Genomic DNA, 16,200 nt, shown 5'->3' with positions numbered 1-16,200 from the left:
ATCCCAATAGCAATTCCCCATTTGATATTTCACTTCTGCCTGCCAAAACTTAAATATAATCACAATTCCCTTTACATTTGCGTTTCCAATATCTCAAATACCATTAGCTCTGCATTCTGTTAAACAATTTTCTAAAGATTCAGGTTTAATGTTGAATCTAGTCATATGTGAGATGTGAAACTAAAGTCTTAATACAACATTCAAATTAAGAGAGATCTTACAATTTTTGGCAAGATCCTTCTGTCTAAGATAGATAGTTTACCCAGCCTTCTCCTTACTAATAAACATGTATGATAAAATGAATAAATAGAGTAAATTTTAAATTAAAAGTGGACCTAATTAAAAATATGTAGATGGAGTATAAATCCAATTAATTTCAAGATTATAAATGATGTTTAAAATTAAAATTGTTAAAGTCCTTCATCCAAAATAGTCATTATTTTTGGTATTGTGATGGACATTTTTATTAAGAAGCTGTTTGTGAAGTTCTGACCTTCTGTGTGCAGGACCAGAAGTTGGTTGTGACTAGAAATTGTTATTACCAGAGATTGTTTGTATAAAATATTGTATAAAATACAATTTTATACATGAGGAGCGTTGGGTCCTGTTGTGCAACATCACAAATACATTGTGAACCTTTTTACTCTTGCCCGTGTCTACCAGTGTGCTATTTTCTTAAAACAGTATATTGTCTGTCGGTAACTAATGGTTAAAGATAGAGTACTCCAAGGTTTTCCCAGTACTTTTGTGATAAAAAATATACAAATAGAGTTGTATTAAATCTTTTACAAGCATTTTACCCAAACCCTATTAAAATATATCCATCTACTCCTCTTCCTACAAAGACTAAGAAAGTTAACTTAAATGAGATTTATCCCAGAAACAAGTTTTTAAAACTAAAATTCAATCTTGAGGTGAATAATTGTGTATTAATATATTATAAATTGTGTAAAATTGTAAAACTAATATTGAAAGTTTAGACCTTTCTTTCTGTGTGCATTGGTAAAACCATTTCAGAGAGATGTACAGAACTGGTTACAATCCAGAGAGATTATACTTCCACCACTTACAGTGCAGCTAATCAGGTTTTTTTGGAGAACAAACATTTAGATTTTGTTGTTAACTTTTTTGTTATTGAATACAGACAGAAAGCCTTTCATTCACTTCTCTGAGGTTGGTGAAAACAACATTATTATTGTTGCTATTTATTAAGACCACAAACTCACTTAACCTGTCTAAAATTATGTCTTTACAGTAAGAGGTAATCAGTAGAGAAATAATTCACACGTGTTCTGTCCTGTTCACTGACCACGAGGCGCTTGACCATGAATGACATAATATAACCCCCCCATAATAATTTATTTACGTGCAGATGTTGGAAACGCAAATGCAAAAGGAATTGTGATCACATTTATGTAGCTTTGTCAGGCTCTGTACGCGACGCCAGAGGAAGTGAAATAGCAAATGGTGAATTTCTATTGAGATTAAAATATGTCAGGGTTGTAACTTGAAAGACAGGAAATTCAACTGCAGATGAACTTTGTTTTTCTATTTAAAATGTGACATAAATTGTGCCTTCAAGTAAACGGTATCATTTTTAATATTGTCACTCCACACACACACACAGACAAACACAGACACACACACACACACACACACACACACACAAACACAGACACACACACACACACAGTTTTCATACCTGATCGAGATTCAGTAAAGCTGACAAGAATAAGAGTCACACACCAAAGCATTTTCCCTAATAGTCAGTGTATCGTAAGACGACGCTAGAAGCTTCTTTGTCTAAGTCAACACTTTTAGTTTCATTTTTGTCACGTGATAACTTTTCATTAGTCACACCTTTTTTCTACAGAAGCCTCCTGTTTGTCTCTTCCGGTAACTTTGCTGCACATTGAATTGGTTCAAATGTATTTCTTTAAACATGATTAAAAATTAAGCCCAAAGGTTTAATGTGGTTGAAAAAAATCTGTTTGAAAAACTTTGTTATGATTCAGTAAAGAGGAGCTTAATGTGACTTATGGCTGATGGATGGCTTATAGATGATATTAAGCATACATTGTGTAATTGTTCATAACTGTAAATAATATCAAATATACCTATAATTATGCGGAATTTTTTTATTGCTTTCCATCTGTAACAGATTGTTTATTATTTATAGGATAAGTGATCACGATATTGTGCTATTTCGGTTGATGAAACTTTTCTGTTTTAACCATCTGATATTGATTTCCTAGTGAATTATCATAAAAACTCTAATATTTAATATTTAGACCAAAATTTAACTTTATAGTCACAACCATAAACACTATGGAGTGAGCTCCAGTTGCACAGGAAATTAGCAAAACGTAATGGCAAGATGAATGCAGCATGTTATCAGAAAATACTAGACAGTTTGCATTCTACAGCATGAAAGCTGAACAAGGAAAGCTCTCGGATGTTCCAAAATGACAATAATCCAAAGTGTGAGGCAGGATTGACAGGTGAAAAAGGTGAAGGTTTTGGAGCCCATTACTGTCTCCTGACATCAATATCATTGAGCCACTTTAGGGAGATCTCAATTGTGTAGTTTGTGCAAGGCAGCCCAAAAAAAATACAGGAACTGGACACATTTTGCCAAGAAGAATGAACAGCTATACCAACTGAGAGAATTAAAGACTTAATGCACAATTATTACAAAAGACTGCATGCCATCATTAATGCTGAAGGGGGCAATACACCATATTTAGTACTAAATGTATGCAAGCTTTTGAACAGCGATTATTTACTTATTTTCTTTTTTGTTATGTTTTGTTTGATGATTGTGCCATTCTGTTATGCCTTACATATTAACTTGAGTACTATAAGCAATAAAATAAATTTGTTTTGCCTTCTCACTCATGTTTTCTTTATAAAATGGTACACATCTTGCAAATTCTCCCAAGGTATGCCAACTTTTGAGCACAACTGTATGTTGTTTTTACTTGCTGTTGACATTTCTTTCATACACATCAAATATTACTGTGTTATAAAACAATATATTTACAAATTGTTCAATTGATGCCTTTAACAAAACTAATAATTTGATAAAAAAATGCGAGTCATCTTTAATGATTATTACATAAGTCCATTAAACTTTATAAATAACTTAAAAATGTATAATGTAATGCTGAATACACAGTGAAGTCCAAAAGTCTAATAATTACAAAGTTTAATAATAATCACTTATAAATAATTATGTAGGTATATATGTATATAGTGGTGGCAGAGCAAAGTGACATTCACCCTCTGCCTGAGAAACACAGCAGAGAGCCAGGCTCAGCAGAGAAAGGGAAGTAAGTAAACCCCATAGAGCAGAGGTATTCAACTAAAATTTATAGAGGTCCAGTAAGAGAAAATTTCTTGAAGCAAAGGTCCGGAAGATCTTAATGTCTAACTCGTTAGTGTGATATATATTTATGTAGCCTAGTAGTTGTATCAACATCTGCAAGCAATCAATACCTGATTGTCAAATCAAATAAATTCAGTACAATTCAAAAACTTTTTGACAATATTTATTGACACATAACATAGAACTGAACATATGTATGACTGTAGATATGTATAACGTTCTCTCATTAAATAAATAAAAGTAAGGCTACATTTCAAAATAGGAGAAAATAAATAAAATGTGAACATTGTGTATGTTTAAATAAAGTGCTTAACTTTCCCTTTTATATCTCAGTGAGAGAACTGAGCTCTAGCTTGGCTTGGGTTAGGGTTAAACCTGGGCTTGAATGGAGTCAGGGCCGCTCTCATACACATGTGGAGGTGCTCATTAGTGACCCTGGAACCATATTTAGTTTGGATTATGTTCATTGTAGAGCCAAACATGGTCAGGATGTATAGGGCTACTTCCCTCAGACCTGGGAAAGCTGTCTCAGGGACGCTGTCTTCAGATTTGAGTGGAAATGTTTGTTCAAAACCTTTGTTTTGTCTCATAATGGCGTTTCACATTGTCACTTTTAATAAGTGCCACGGTTTCTGAACATATGAGACACACTGGTTTAGTGTGAAGTGGGAACATAAATGAGTCTGTATATTCTGGATTAAAGGCAAACGCTGTCCACTTTTCTTTTTTTGGAGAGCGGCATTTGTTCTTTATTCTCCCTTTCTCCGTCTCACTCGTCTGTTTCTCTCCCTTTCTCCGTCTCACTCGTCTGTTTCTCTCCCTTTCTCCGTCTCACTCGTCTGTTTCTCTCCCTTTCTCCGTCTCACTCGTCTGTTTCTCTCCCTTTCTCCGTCTCACTCGTCTGTTTCTCTCTCTTTCTCCGTCTCACTCGTCTGTTTCTCTCCCTTTCTCCGTCTCACTCGTCTGTTTCTCTCCCTTTCTCCGTCTCACTCGTCTGTTTCTCTCCCTTTCTCCGTCTCACTCGTCTGTTTCTCTCTCTTTCTCCGTCTCACTCGTCTGTTTCTCTCCCTTTCTCCGTCTCACTCGTCTGTTTCTCTCCCTTTCTCCGTCTCACTCGTCTGTTTCTCTCCCTTTCTCCGTCTCACTCGTCTGTTTCTCTCCCTTTGTTTTCTACATGTATCACTATCTTTCTTTCACGTGTAACTTTACTCTAATTCTCTCTCATCTGTCTTGCACTGTTAAGTCGCAGTGTTTACTTCAGGAATGCACGGACTTGATTGGCTGAGTGGTATCACGTGGGATGGCTTAACGCGCATGCAATTGGTCTGTGCGTTTCCACTACCGTTACCGTAAAGATTGCAAAAGCTGCGCCTAGTAAAATAGAAGCGCTTCGTCAAGTTTTAAATCATATCCTTTTGTTTTGGCTGTAGGTCCGGGCCCGTATTGGACAGCTTCTGGGTCCGGACCCGGACCGCGGTCCGCCTGTTAGTGACCTTTGGTGTATATTCCATAAGGTTGAAGGATAGCACGGTGCTGGTTAAAGAGTAGCTGGTGAAGGGTCCTTTTGTTGAAGCATTATTAGTTCAGTCCCAACACAACCAGTGAGATAGTTAAGTCCAGCTAAGTGACCGACTGACTTCTCTACTACCGACCTGCTGTAGGGTAAAAGGTTAACAACAGCCATATATAAAAATAAAAAAAATCTGTCTTAATTAAACATACACTTAACTTGTTTCCTTAACAGCAAAATAGTTAACAACAAAATCCACCCAGGTTACAAAAAGGGAACACATAAAATAATATATTCACAGATGAAATGCATCGATAAGTCTAGAACAATAGAAGTTGCCAACAAACTGTTCTTTTTGGCTCTTTTTTCTAATTAATTCTCTAATTAACTGTCTTTAAAATGAATGATTTTTCATTAATATTATCAAGTTCCCCGTTGACACGACCGTGGTGTATCTCATCAGCAAGAACGACGAGTCAGCATACAGAGAGGAGGTGCAACATCTAACAACCTGGTGTAGAGCCATCAACCTGTCTCTGAATGTTGATAAAACTAAAGAGATGGTTGTTGACTTCAGAAGAGCACAGAGCGACCACTCTCCATTGAACATCGACGGATCATCTGTAGAGATCGTCAAGAGCACCAAATTTCTTGGTGTTCATCTAGCGGAAAACTTCACCTGGTCACTTTGCTGTTTTGCACAATCTTTCACAATATCTCAGGGACCTGCTGCTATAACACTGTGTTTATTTTAGTATTTCTGCACACGCAATATAGTTTGAACATACAGTATTTACACTGGTCGGCACTATTTCTGTTTATTGTCTTTTTTTTTGTATTGTCTTGTAATTTTTTGTAATGTAAGTCTTTTGTCCAGCACTGTCTTGTCTGTCTTGTTTGTCTTGTCCTGCACTGTTTGCACCAGGTTGCACAGTTGCACTTTATGTGGCTAGGACTATTTACTAAGTCCTCAGCTCTGTCTTTGCTTTAATATAGCACCATGATCCATGGTATCTCACACACAAATGGTTCATTCAGATGTCCAGGTCAAATATTGTGTCTTATATATAACAGGCAGCACACCTTGTCCTGTATTTTCTTTCCACAAGTTCTCTCATGACTCTCATGATCTCTTTTCACCTGACTGATATATTTGAAAGTATATTATGACACAGATCTGCTTATGCTTATGTTATTGGAACTATGTTATCAAAAGTGAATTTACAATTTACAATACAAGTCACATTAAAATGATTGTCCTTAAACCTTATGAGTATAATAACAAGGATGAATCTCTTCACTATGGCAGTATCAGGATAATTACTGAGCTTAAAATCAAATCACTTTTTAATGTGAAGAAAATTCAGGGTATTATTGAAGCTAGTTGTCTTCTTATTTATTGGCACACTGTTATTTTTGCTGTTTGTCTGGCTTGACTGTGGTGTGTTTTCTCTTGTGATCAACAGTAATTCCTGGTACAATTGCATGATGTATATGTTTATTTATATATTCACTTTTTCATTCCAAGACCTAAAGTAACTAAGATAAAAATATCTCAAAATATAACAATATAAATCTTCTAATGACAAAGTTTCAGAAGCCCAAAGTGAGTTGAGTAATAGAGTAATTAATACTTATACATGCACCTCATAATAAAATCTCCCTGAGGAGAAACTCTGCTTTCCAAGGACACATTAAACCTCTGTCATGCAATTCTGTCATTTGTCTCCATGTGTCACTTGTTTTCCATCAGCAGACAGGATGAGATTTGGGATGAGCTGTATCAGGATCCAGAGTCACATCCACTGAGAGAATACAATATTAAATCATGCAGTGATTGTTAGTTTTGCTGATTACATTATACTGCTATTGAATTTCACCAACAGTAATGAATAATATTAACATACTTATGAAATATGTATTAAATATTTTATTACTGAATTTTAATAAAATGTTGAGGAAAGCTGAGCATGGTAATTTGTAATGTCAGATGTGACACTTCATTTTAGGCCTTATTTCAAAATCTTTGCCTTTTTCTCTTTTAAAAGTTCAGTGCACTTTTCAGTGGCCTATATAATAAATATTGCTAACTGATAGTAAGCATACAATTATTAATGAACTCAGATTTTTCATTTAAAAAATGAAATTTGGTGTATTGAAATGAAATTTGGCTCTGTTTGGTGTATTTTCTTATTTGTGTTCCAGCTCTAATGTTAAAAGGTCTTTGGCAGGTCTCATACAGTCATTTAAACCTTTTTAATTCATGATGGATTTAGGAATAATGTGACATCAATAAACAGGGACAGTTAAACTTACCAGCGTTTAAATTTCTGGTCTGAAACTTCCATTAAAATGCCCTTGCAATGGAACTGCTTTATAGAAATAGATTGACTTAATTCAATAGATATCATATAAGAGCTGCGCTCAGCATCAAACAGGATGTTGTACTGTATAATGTATGTAACAATATATGTGTAAAGCCATTCAAATTATGCACAAATATTTCTAATGCAATAAAGTATAATAGAATGTTACTTAGACCTAATAATAAGAACACAGATAATTTTATTTAGTGCATTAAGGTTTATTGTTTTATAAATCATGTAATGCCACAGAGGTGTAGCACAAAATACCATGATTACTTCTTAATTTGTTCAGAGTATGTTAGAATCTTAAACCTCAACCCCTCTCGTAAACACTAAAAAACAACTCTGTCAATAATCTCTACAACGTACAGATCAGAACTACTGAGGAAATATAAAATGATGTTTCCTTTTGTGATACAGATGCTGCATTATTCCTATGCGTATCTGTGTGGTTTTAATAAACACAATTAAAGGAAACAATCATCAATGTGAGTCATTGATAAAACGTACTTTGGCCTGAGTGATAAAATATAAACCTCTTTAGTGCTGAAAATCTGACTTTGAAAAAATGATTTTTTTTTTCTATTTTATATGTACAGTATATGGGTAAAACTCTGTATTTGGGAAAGTTATTAATTTGTCTAACATGATCAGCACCATTTAACTTTGATGAATGTAAGCTGGAGTGTCTTATGGTATCAAATTCAAGCTATATGTACTGTGATTGTGAAAAAATTAGAATATGTGTGAATAATAGAATTCTTCTTCTTCTTCTTTCGGCTTTTCCCTTCAGGGGTCGCCACAGCGAATCATCTCTCTCCACCTAACCCTATCTTCTGCATCCTCAACACTTGCACCCACTAGCTTCAAATCCTCATTAATTGAGTACACAATGGGATGAAAGTCTCCACTGGTTCTCTGTTCATTTGTATTATAACAGTGTCTTCATATCTGAGTCGTTGAAACAATGACAAACTGTCAGCTCTATAACACTTAAAAATGATTTAAAATGTAAAATTAATGGTCTGCTAGTTATCTGAATTATAGAATATTTAATTATTTCATAGCTATTTACATTTTTCCTAAAATAACCATCACAGTTCACCATCAAAAGCTGAGGTTTTCCTGTTGAGAGACCCAAGGACTGTGCAAGAATTCCTTCTTTTCGACCAGGAGATAAAGTTCCTTCTCAGTGATTGGAGTCAATTTCTCCAAGTGTGCTGGGAAAGAGAAGGGAGATTCATTTGAGAAATCTCAAACGCATCAACACACATCCCCAAGGAGTGTTATGATGAAGAAGAGTCCAATATGGATAAAAGACTATGTAGCTTGCGTAAAAAAAGAACAAAGGATTTCATCAGTTCATGTTAAAGTCAAAACAATGGAATTTAATTTTTTGTGTTAATTTAGAAAACAAGAGAAAAAATAGATTCTTGTTGTTATATAAAGTAGTAAACAATGCTGTTGTGTGTTGTTATTACTTGCTGTTGAATTTATAACATTTCTTTCATACAAAGGGGGGAATTTATTGTGTCCACTAGATGGTATTGTAGGTTCATTCATTCATTCATCTTCTACCGCTTATCCGAACTACCTCGGGTCACGGGGAGCCTGTGCCTATCTCAGGCGTCATCGGGCATCAAGGCAGGATACACCCTGGACGGAGTGCCAACCCATTGCAGGGCACACACACACACTCATTCACGCACGCAATCACACACTAGGGACAATTTTCCAGAGATGCCAATCAACCTACCATGCATGTCTTTGGACCGGGGGAGGAAACCGGAGTACCCGGAGGAAACCCCCGAGGCACGGGGAGAACATGCAAACTCCACACACACAAGGTGGAGGCGGGAATCGAACCCCGACCCTGGAGGTGTGAGGCGAACGTGCTAACCACTAAGCCACCGTGCCCCCGGTATTGTAGGTTGTTCTGATAAAAAACGAAAAGAAGAGTGAAGGAGTGAGTTGAGATGAGAAACCTGTATCCAGTGTCCAAGTGCTATTCTTCAGTTAATTGCTGTGTAAAGCTGCATGGAGTAGATGTCAATCCCCTGATGTAAAGAACAACCTCCAAGATCCAAACCAGTCTGGCTTTAAATTAGCACATTTCACAGAGATTTTCCCTTTTGACTGTTGTGAAATAAACTGAGTTATCAGCTTGTATTCAAACCTGTCAGACTTCACAATAATGAAGTTACAGTATACAAGTCCATCAGAGAAAACTGTTTTTATTTACTTTATGGACTTTTTATTCCATCTTTAGTATTATTTTGACTAAACTACATGTAATATATTTTTGTCGTCAGATTATATTAAACAATTATATTTAGAAGTGTAAAAGCTGTAAACTGTAAAACTGCTTGTAAATGTTCACCTCCTCCCTCTGCCATGTTGGCCTGGATCACTAAATGCTGCCATCTGCTGGTAGAAAGATGACATAATTTTGAATGATGTTTGTTGAAAAACGATTTTATCCAGTTATCAGGTTAATGTGCAGGATAAATAAACCACATAACTCTTATTACATGTGCAGTTTGAATGACTGTATAATACACAAGTGAAGATAGTGAGATGAAGACTAACTGCTTTGTGATCATATGTGTAACTGCCCCTTTATCAACCACTATGAAGTGAACAAGGACGTGACTGAAGTGAAAGTGAAAAACAATTAGCTCTCTAGTCAAGAAGAAATCTTTTATTTTTACATAAACTTCTGAAATTATCTACAGGATATTCACCGAGTCTGAAAGTATTATAATGCAGTGAATTCTGACTCCCTGAAAAGAGGCAAGTAAAATAAAGTTATGTACATCAGTGAGTGTTGTGTAGTTCAGAGGTTTTGTCTGTGTGTGATTTATCAGAATAAACTGCACATTAAAAATGTCAGACAAAAACAGGGTCTCTAACACACTGTGACACTGAAATAGAAGCTGATTATAAAATACGAGCTAAATATGTTTAAAAATAAATCTTTGCCTTTAATGATCCGTGATCAACTGAGACTAAAAAACAGGGTCAAAGGTTGTCATGTTTCATTACGTGCTCTAAAATGGATATTTGAACTGATTACAGCATGAAGATTTAAATACAAGTATACATACAAAAAAAAAAACAATTATATCTTATGCTATATATAATATATACTTATAAAGTTATATGTCTGAGCTACTCTGAATGAACTGGAAAAGGTGTGTGTGTGTGTGTGTGTGTGTGTGTGTGTGTGTGTGTGTGTGTGTGTGTTTGTACAGAGTACAGTGTTGAGCATGTGGGTGAAATATAAACACCTACAATCATATCTAGAAGTGAAAAACTGTGAATGATACACTCACTGATCTGAGAGCTATGAGAAAGATCTGTGAAATTCTGTGTTTATTACAATCTCACCAAGATGATTCATACTGTTACATGTGTGAAGTGAATATTGGGATTTATTACTGAAAAGTTTAAACACACAGAAAGAAAGAAATGGCTGAATCTTCATTACCAACAAAAGGCAGAAGAAGGAGGAGCATGGAAGAACCACGTTCATGTAAGTTATACAGCTTATGCATGATTAGTTTTCTGTGTTTATTAACTATATATTGTATAATACAACATTTTAATATACACATTGAGGTCCAAAAGTGCTATATTTGCAAATAACCTTTACTGAAAAATTCATGAATTTAATCTACAAAAATAACATTTTTACACTAACGGTAACTGACACCCCAACAAGTGCCTTTACACAGTTTAGGAAAACTTGTAGACATTCTGGTCAGTGATTTTCACACCTCAACTACAGATGCAGTTTACTCCATTTACACCATTTATCAACAATGTGTAACTTTTTCTTTTCTATCAAATCTAGTTTCTCATGACTCCAGCAGTCTGCTGTCTGAAGATCAGCTGCTGTGTTCGATCTGTCTGGATGTGTTCACTGATCCAGTCACCACTCCATGTGGACACAACTTCTGTAAGAGCTGTCTTACACAGTGCTGGAACAAGAGTCAACACTGTCACTGTCCATTATGTAAAGAGAAATTCACCAAGAGACCTGAACTGAAGATTAATACAACACTGAGAGAGGTTGCAGATCACTTCAAGAAGAAAAGTGGTTCTGACAAACCTGAGGTTCTTTGTGATGCCTGCAGTGGAGAGAAGTTGAAGGCCCTGAAATCCTGTCTGGATTGTGGTGCTAGTTTGTGTAAAACCCATTTAGAATTTCATAATAATATGCCCAAACATAAGAAGCACAAGCTAATAAACCCTGTGGAGATCCTGGAGGACTACATATGCCAGAAACATGAGAGAGCTCTGGAGCTGTTCTGTAGAGATGATCAGACGTATGTGTGTCAGTTCTGTACTGAAGGAGACCACAAGAATCACAACACTGTTCCTATAGAGGAGGAGAGCAGAGAGAGGAAGGTGAGAAACACTGATTAACATCAACTTTTGGACATTATGATAGATAATGTAAAGTATTTTTTCCAGTAATTGTTCTTAAAGACAATTTAAATTTAGCCAAATTACTACTTTAACAAAATTATGTGTCTTCTGCACTTTCCTCAGACTCAGCTGGTGAAAACACACACAGTTGTGCAGCAGATGATTCAGGACCGACTGAAGAAGATAAAAGAGATCAAACACTCAGCAGAGCAAAGAAAAGTGTGTATGAACATGACATGAGTTTATATCTGATACATTCAGTAGTTTTTTTTAGTATGTAGAAATGAACATAGTACACTTACAGTGTTATCTGATAGAAGTGAAAATGCGTTCCTCTTTTAGAGAAGCACAGAGAAAGAGAAAGCAGACAGTGTTGAAGTCTTCACTGCTCTGATTCGCTCCATTGAGAGAAGTCAGGCTGAGCTGCTGGAGGTGATGGAGGAGAAGCAGAAAGCAGCAGAGACGCAGGCTGAAGGACTCATTAAAGAGCTGGAGCAGGAAATCAGTGTGCTAAAGAGGAGAGACACTGAGCTGGAGCAGCTCTCACACACTGAGGAACATCTCCACCTCCTACAGGTCAGTGTTCCTCTTTCTGCTCACTGACAATGCAGAACATCACAGAACAACACTCACCATGCTGAGGGATTTCTCCTCTCTCCTGCTCTACTGTAGATTTACTCCTCCATGTGCAGCCCTCCACACACCAAGAACTGTACTGAGATCAGTATTAACACTGATGTGAGTGGGGACACTGTGAGGACAGCTCTGTCTCAGCTTCAGCAGACTCTGAATGAGAAACTCACTAAAACACTTCATGACAAGTTAAAGGAAACAGGTGAGAAATTATTTTGTACATTAGATTTGACCAATGAGTCTCTAATAACATAATGTTTTATATCATTTTTGCTAAATAAAAAATACCAATAACTGATCTGAAATCTAATGACAGTGATGTTTTGTTGTAATTAGTTTCCACAGAACTGAAGAGGATTCAGCAGTATGCAGGTACACTGAGCTTTCTGATTTCCTCTCATATTAAAATGTACATATCAGCATTACACCACTGCATCATCAGACTTATTTTCATCTGTAGATCTCTCCAGATAAAAGGAGTATTAAAGTGTCTCATTATCCTCCTCACTATAGCTCCTTATTACTGTCATGCACTAAAGCCCTTAAACCCTTTTCTACTTTACTTCTTATCTTCTTACATTTCACTAATAAAATAATTCAGGCAACATGTATGTTTAAACAGAAATGTTAAAACCTTTTTAAACTGCATGATACAATAATGATTTCTTTGCCTGTCAAAGGTAAAAATCTTCAGTCTAGCCAAAAAGTGAGTTTTATACTCATGCAATTTTTCCTCAAATGTTTTTCTCTTATGTTCTGTGACTATTTCTACAGTATGTCTTTCCTCAGTGAAAAAACACAAACACAAATATATCACTAAGTACATTTGCAGAAGGAAAACAATTTATATTCTACGGTGGCCGAGAAGTGCAAAACAAATTAACAAATCCGAAAACACATTAACAAATCCGAAAACACATTAACAAATCTAAAAACACATTAACAAATCCGAAAACACATTAACAAATCTGAAAACACATTAACAAATCTAAAAACACATTAACAAATCCGAAAACACATTAACAAATCCGAAAACACATTAACAAATCCGAAAACACATTAACAAATCTAAAAACACATTAACAAATCCGAAAACACATTAACAAATCTGAAAACAAATTAACAAATCCAAAAACACATTAACAAATCCAAGAACACAACGACCAGTCAGACAACCCGGAAACGGTAGGTATCGTTTTTTGAATGGAAACTTACTGATCATTGGACAAGACACCTGTCACTCAAGATATACAGGTATGGAATCTTATGTGTAATGTGTAAAGTTCTCCGATTAAATATAACAGAATTAATCCACAGTAATCCATTCCATCCATCCATTCCAACTTTTCCCTGTGGCAGACTGTTGAACTTCATGTATACCTTGAGTGACAGGTGTCTTGTCCAATGATCGGTAGGTGTTCCAATCACAAACTATACCAACCTCTTCCGGGTTGTCTGAATTGTCGTTGTGTTTTCGGATTTGTTAACGTGTTTTCGGATTTGTTAACGTGTTTCGTGCACCGATTCAGACAACCCGGAAGAGGTAGGTATAGTTTGTGAATGAAAGGTGTCTCGTCCGATGATCGGTAAGTTTCCATTCACAAACTATACCAACCTCTTCCGGGTTGTCTGACTTGTCGTTGTGTTTTCGGATTTGTTAATGTGTTTTCAGATTTGCTAATTTGTTTTTTGATTTGTTAATTTGTTTTCGAATTTGTTAATGTGTTATCGGATTTGTTAATTTGTTTTCGGATTTGTTCATTTGTTTTCTGATTTGTTAATTTGTTTTCGGATTTGTTAATGTGTTTTCGGATTTGTTAATTTGTTTTGCACTTCTCGGCCTCCGTAATATTCTCATCAGAATCAGAAAAACCTCAAAATGCTCATACTAATGACAGAAAAAGCTTCATGTAGCACATGAAAGTAAACAACAAAAAACTTTCACATAGACTTGTTGTCACCCGGACTTTGGCCACGTGCATCTGTTTACGTTTCTCGTCACGTGTCTGCCCTGCCTTCGTCTGCTCCTCCCTGTCTACACACCTGTTTCCTATTGTGATTACCCTGTGTATTTAACTGTGCCTTGTGCAGCGCGGAATCTACTGTTGTCTTGTCCTGTCTTTAGTCCGTGTATTGTTTAGTGTTTCCTTTGTTATTAAAACCCCGTTTGTTTTGCTATCCTGCGTTTGGGTCCGTTTCTATACCGCGTCATGACACTTGTGTGTGTGTGATGAGTTTTAAAATCTGCCCAGTATTTCTACAATCTTAATCATCTACCTAAACCTTTTAGTTTAAATCACTTCACTCGTAAATCACTTCAATTTCAGAAGGTAAACATATTATCTTTGACACACTCCTTAATTATAAACTGTACCAGTTTGTTTCCTTTTTTTAAGAAATCTTAAAAATTTTCTTCAAATTATTTTTATAAATCAATAATGAATCTGATCCACTGGATGATGATTTAATATTTTTTACCTGTTTACTCATAGGGGGGCACGGTGGCTTAGTGGTTAGCACGTTCGCCTCACACCTCCAGGGTCGGGGTTCGATTCCCGCCTCCACCTTGTGTGTGTGGAGTTTGCATGTTCTCCCCGTGCCTCGGGGGTTTCCTCCGGGTACTCCGGTTTCCTCCCCCGGTCCAAAGACATGCATGGTAGGTTGATTGGCATCTCTGGAAAATTGTCCCTAGTGTGTGATTGCGTGAGTGAATGAGTGTGTGTGTGTGCCCTGGGATGGGTTGGCACTCCGTCCAGGGTGTATCCTGCCTTGATGCCCGATGACGCCTGAGATAGGCACAGGCTCCCCGTGACCCGAGGTAGTTCGGATAAGCGGTAGAAGATGAATGAATGAATGAATGAATGAATGAATGTTTACTCATATCACACACTGTGTGTTTCTCTCAGTGGAGGTGACTCTGGATCCTGATACAGCTCATCCATATCTCATCCTGTCTGATGATGGAAAACAAGTGACACATGGAGATGAACTACAGAATCTCCCTGATACACCACAGAGGTTTAATCATTATATCTTTGTTCTGGGAAAGCAGAGTTTCTCCTCAGGGAGATTTTATTATGAGGTGCAGGTCAGAGGGAAAACTGACTGGGATGTTGGAGTGGCCACAGAGAACATTAACAGGAAGAAGGGGGAGATTAAACTGAAACCTCAGGATGGATTCTGGACTGTGGCTCTGAGGAATGAGAATCAGTATAAGGCTTGTGCTGATCCCTCTGTCCCCCTCACACTGAGAGAGAAGGTGGAGGTTGTGGGGGTGTTTGTGGATTATGAGGAGGGTCTGGTCTCCTTTTATGATGTGAAGTCCAGATCTCATATCTACTCTTTCACTGTTCAGACTTTCACTGAGAAACTCTATCCATTCTTCAGTCCTTGTCTAAATGAAGGAGGTGAAAATTCAGCACCATTGATCATCTCGCCTGTATTTAAAACTTAATAATGTATTAAATGTTGAGAATAAAAAGAATTGTTACTTTTTTTTTGGTTAAATTTTAGAAATACATATTCCATTTCAAAGTTCTGTACAGATTATTTTAATACCTGGTTTTAATTGTAAGCCTACAGTCTGTTTTTTATGATTATATGATATTATGATTAGGGAACTTTGTCATTACAAATCACATATAAATAAAGATCATTTACAGTTTACAGATAAAAACAAAAAAAACTCTGTACAATGAAATTCATATTTTATTTAGAAATAAAAATCTCAGGTTAAAATCTCTTTATCAGCAATAATAAGCTCATGTCTAAAAGGATGGACAGCAGAGGGAGCTTCATTAATATTCATAGTGTAAGTGCTACCTGATTGGTCAGTGAAACGTTCTGACGTTTCATGTTGATGCACGTGA

The 16,200-nt window shown here is 36.3% G+C and overlaps 2 protein-coding genes across 8 annotated transcripts in view; one reads left to right on the top strand and one right to left on the bottom strand.

Annotated features, from left to right (window-relative positions):
- Positions 1-1,830, bottom strand: part of LOC132848847 (butyrophilin subfamily 2 member A2-like) — a 66,638-nt gene extending 64,808 nt beyond the window's left edge. For 2 of the 6 annotated variants that reach the window (XM_060874896.1, XM_060874898.1), the window contains exon 1: positions 1,703-1,789. In XM_060874896.1, coding sequence (XP_060730879.1) covers positions 1,703-1,754 — 52 coding nt within the window. In that variant the 5' untranslated portion in view covers positions 1,755-1,789. Of the gene's footprint in view, positions 1-1,702 lie in introns of all 6 variants that reach the window. The other 4 variants (XM_060874894.1, XM_060874895.1, XM_060874897.1 and 1 more) reach the window with 4 other exon arrangements.
- An 8,085-nt stretch (positions 1,831-9,915) lies between these two features.
- LOC132848842 (E3 ubiquitin-protein ligase TRIM39-like) lies at positions 9,916-15,838 on the top strand. 2 transcript variants are annotated; one of them, XM_060874886.1, is made up of 8 exons: positions 9,916-10,057; positions 10,726-10,799; positions 11,121-11,677; positions 11,822-11,917; positions 12,041-12,274; positions 12,371-12,533; positions 12,668-12,703; positions 15,238-15,838. In XM_060874886.1, the coding sequence occupies exons 2-8, from the start codon at positions 10,736-10,738 to the stop codon at positions 15,783-15,785; spliced, it is 1,698 nt and encodes a 565-aa protein (XP_060730869.1). In that variant the 5' UTR covers positions 9,916-10,057; positions 10,726-10,735; the 3' UTR covers positions 15,786-15,838. The 2 variants fall into 2 exon arrangements, with proteins under 2 accessions (XP_060730869.1, XP_060730870.1); XM_060874887.1 differs by lacking the exon at positions 9,916-10,057 and having other exon boundaries at positions 10,515-10,799.
- Positions 15,839-16,200: the final 362 nt, after the last annotated feature.

The sequence above is a fragment of the Tachysurus vachellii genome, chromosome 7 (assembly GCF_030014155.1).
Source record: "Tachysurus vachellii isolate PV-2020 chromosome 7, HZAU_Pvac_v1, whole genome shotgun sequence".
NCBI classification, from domain to species: Eukaryota; Metazoa; Chordata; class Actinopteri; order Siluriformes; family Bagridae; genus Tachysurus; species Tachysurus vachellii.
This window is presented reverse-complemented; position numbering and strand designations above follow the sequence as displayed.

Bases quoted from the DNA above. Each gene is read 5' to 3' on its own strand.
- LOC132848842 (XM_060874886.1), top strand. From the start codon at position 10,736: ATGGCTGAATCTTCATTACCAACAAAAGGCAGAAGAAGGAGGAGCATG. The intron at 11,918-12,040 runs GTGTGTATGAAC...TTCCTCTTTTAG, and splicing joins ACTCAGCAGAGCAAAGAAAA to AGAAGCACAGAGAAAGAGAA. The intron at 12,275-12,370 runs GTCAGTGTTCCT...GCTCTACTGTAG, and splicing joins AACATCTCCACCTCCTACAG to ATTTACTCCTCCATGTGCAG.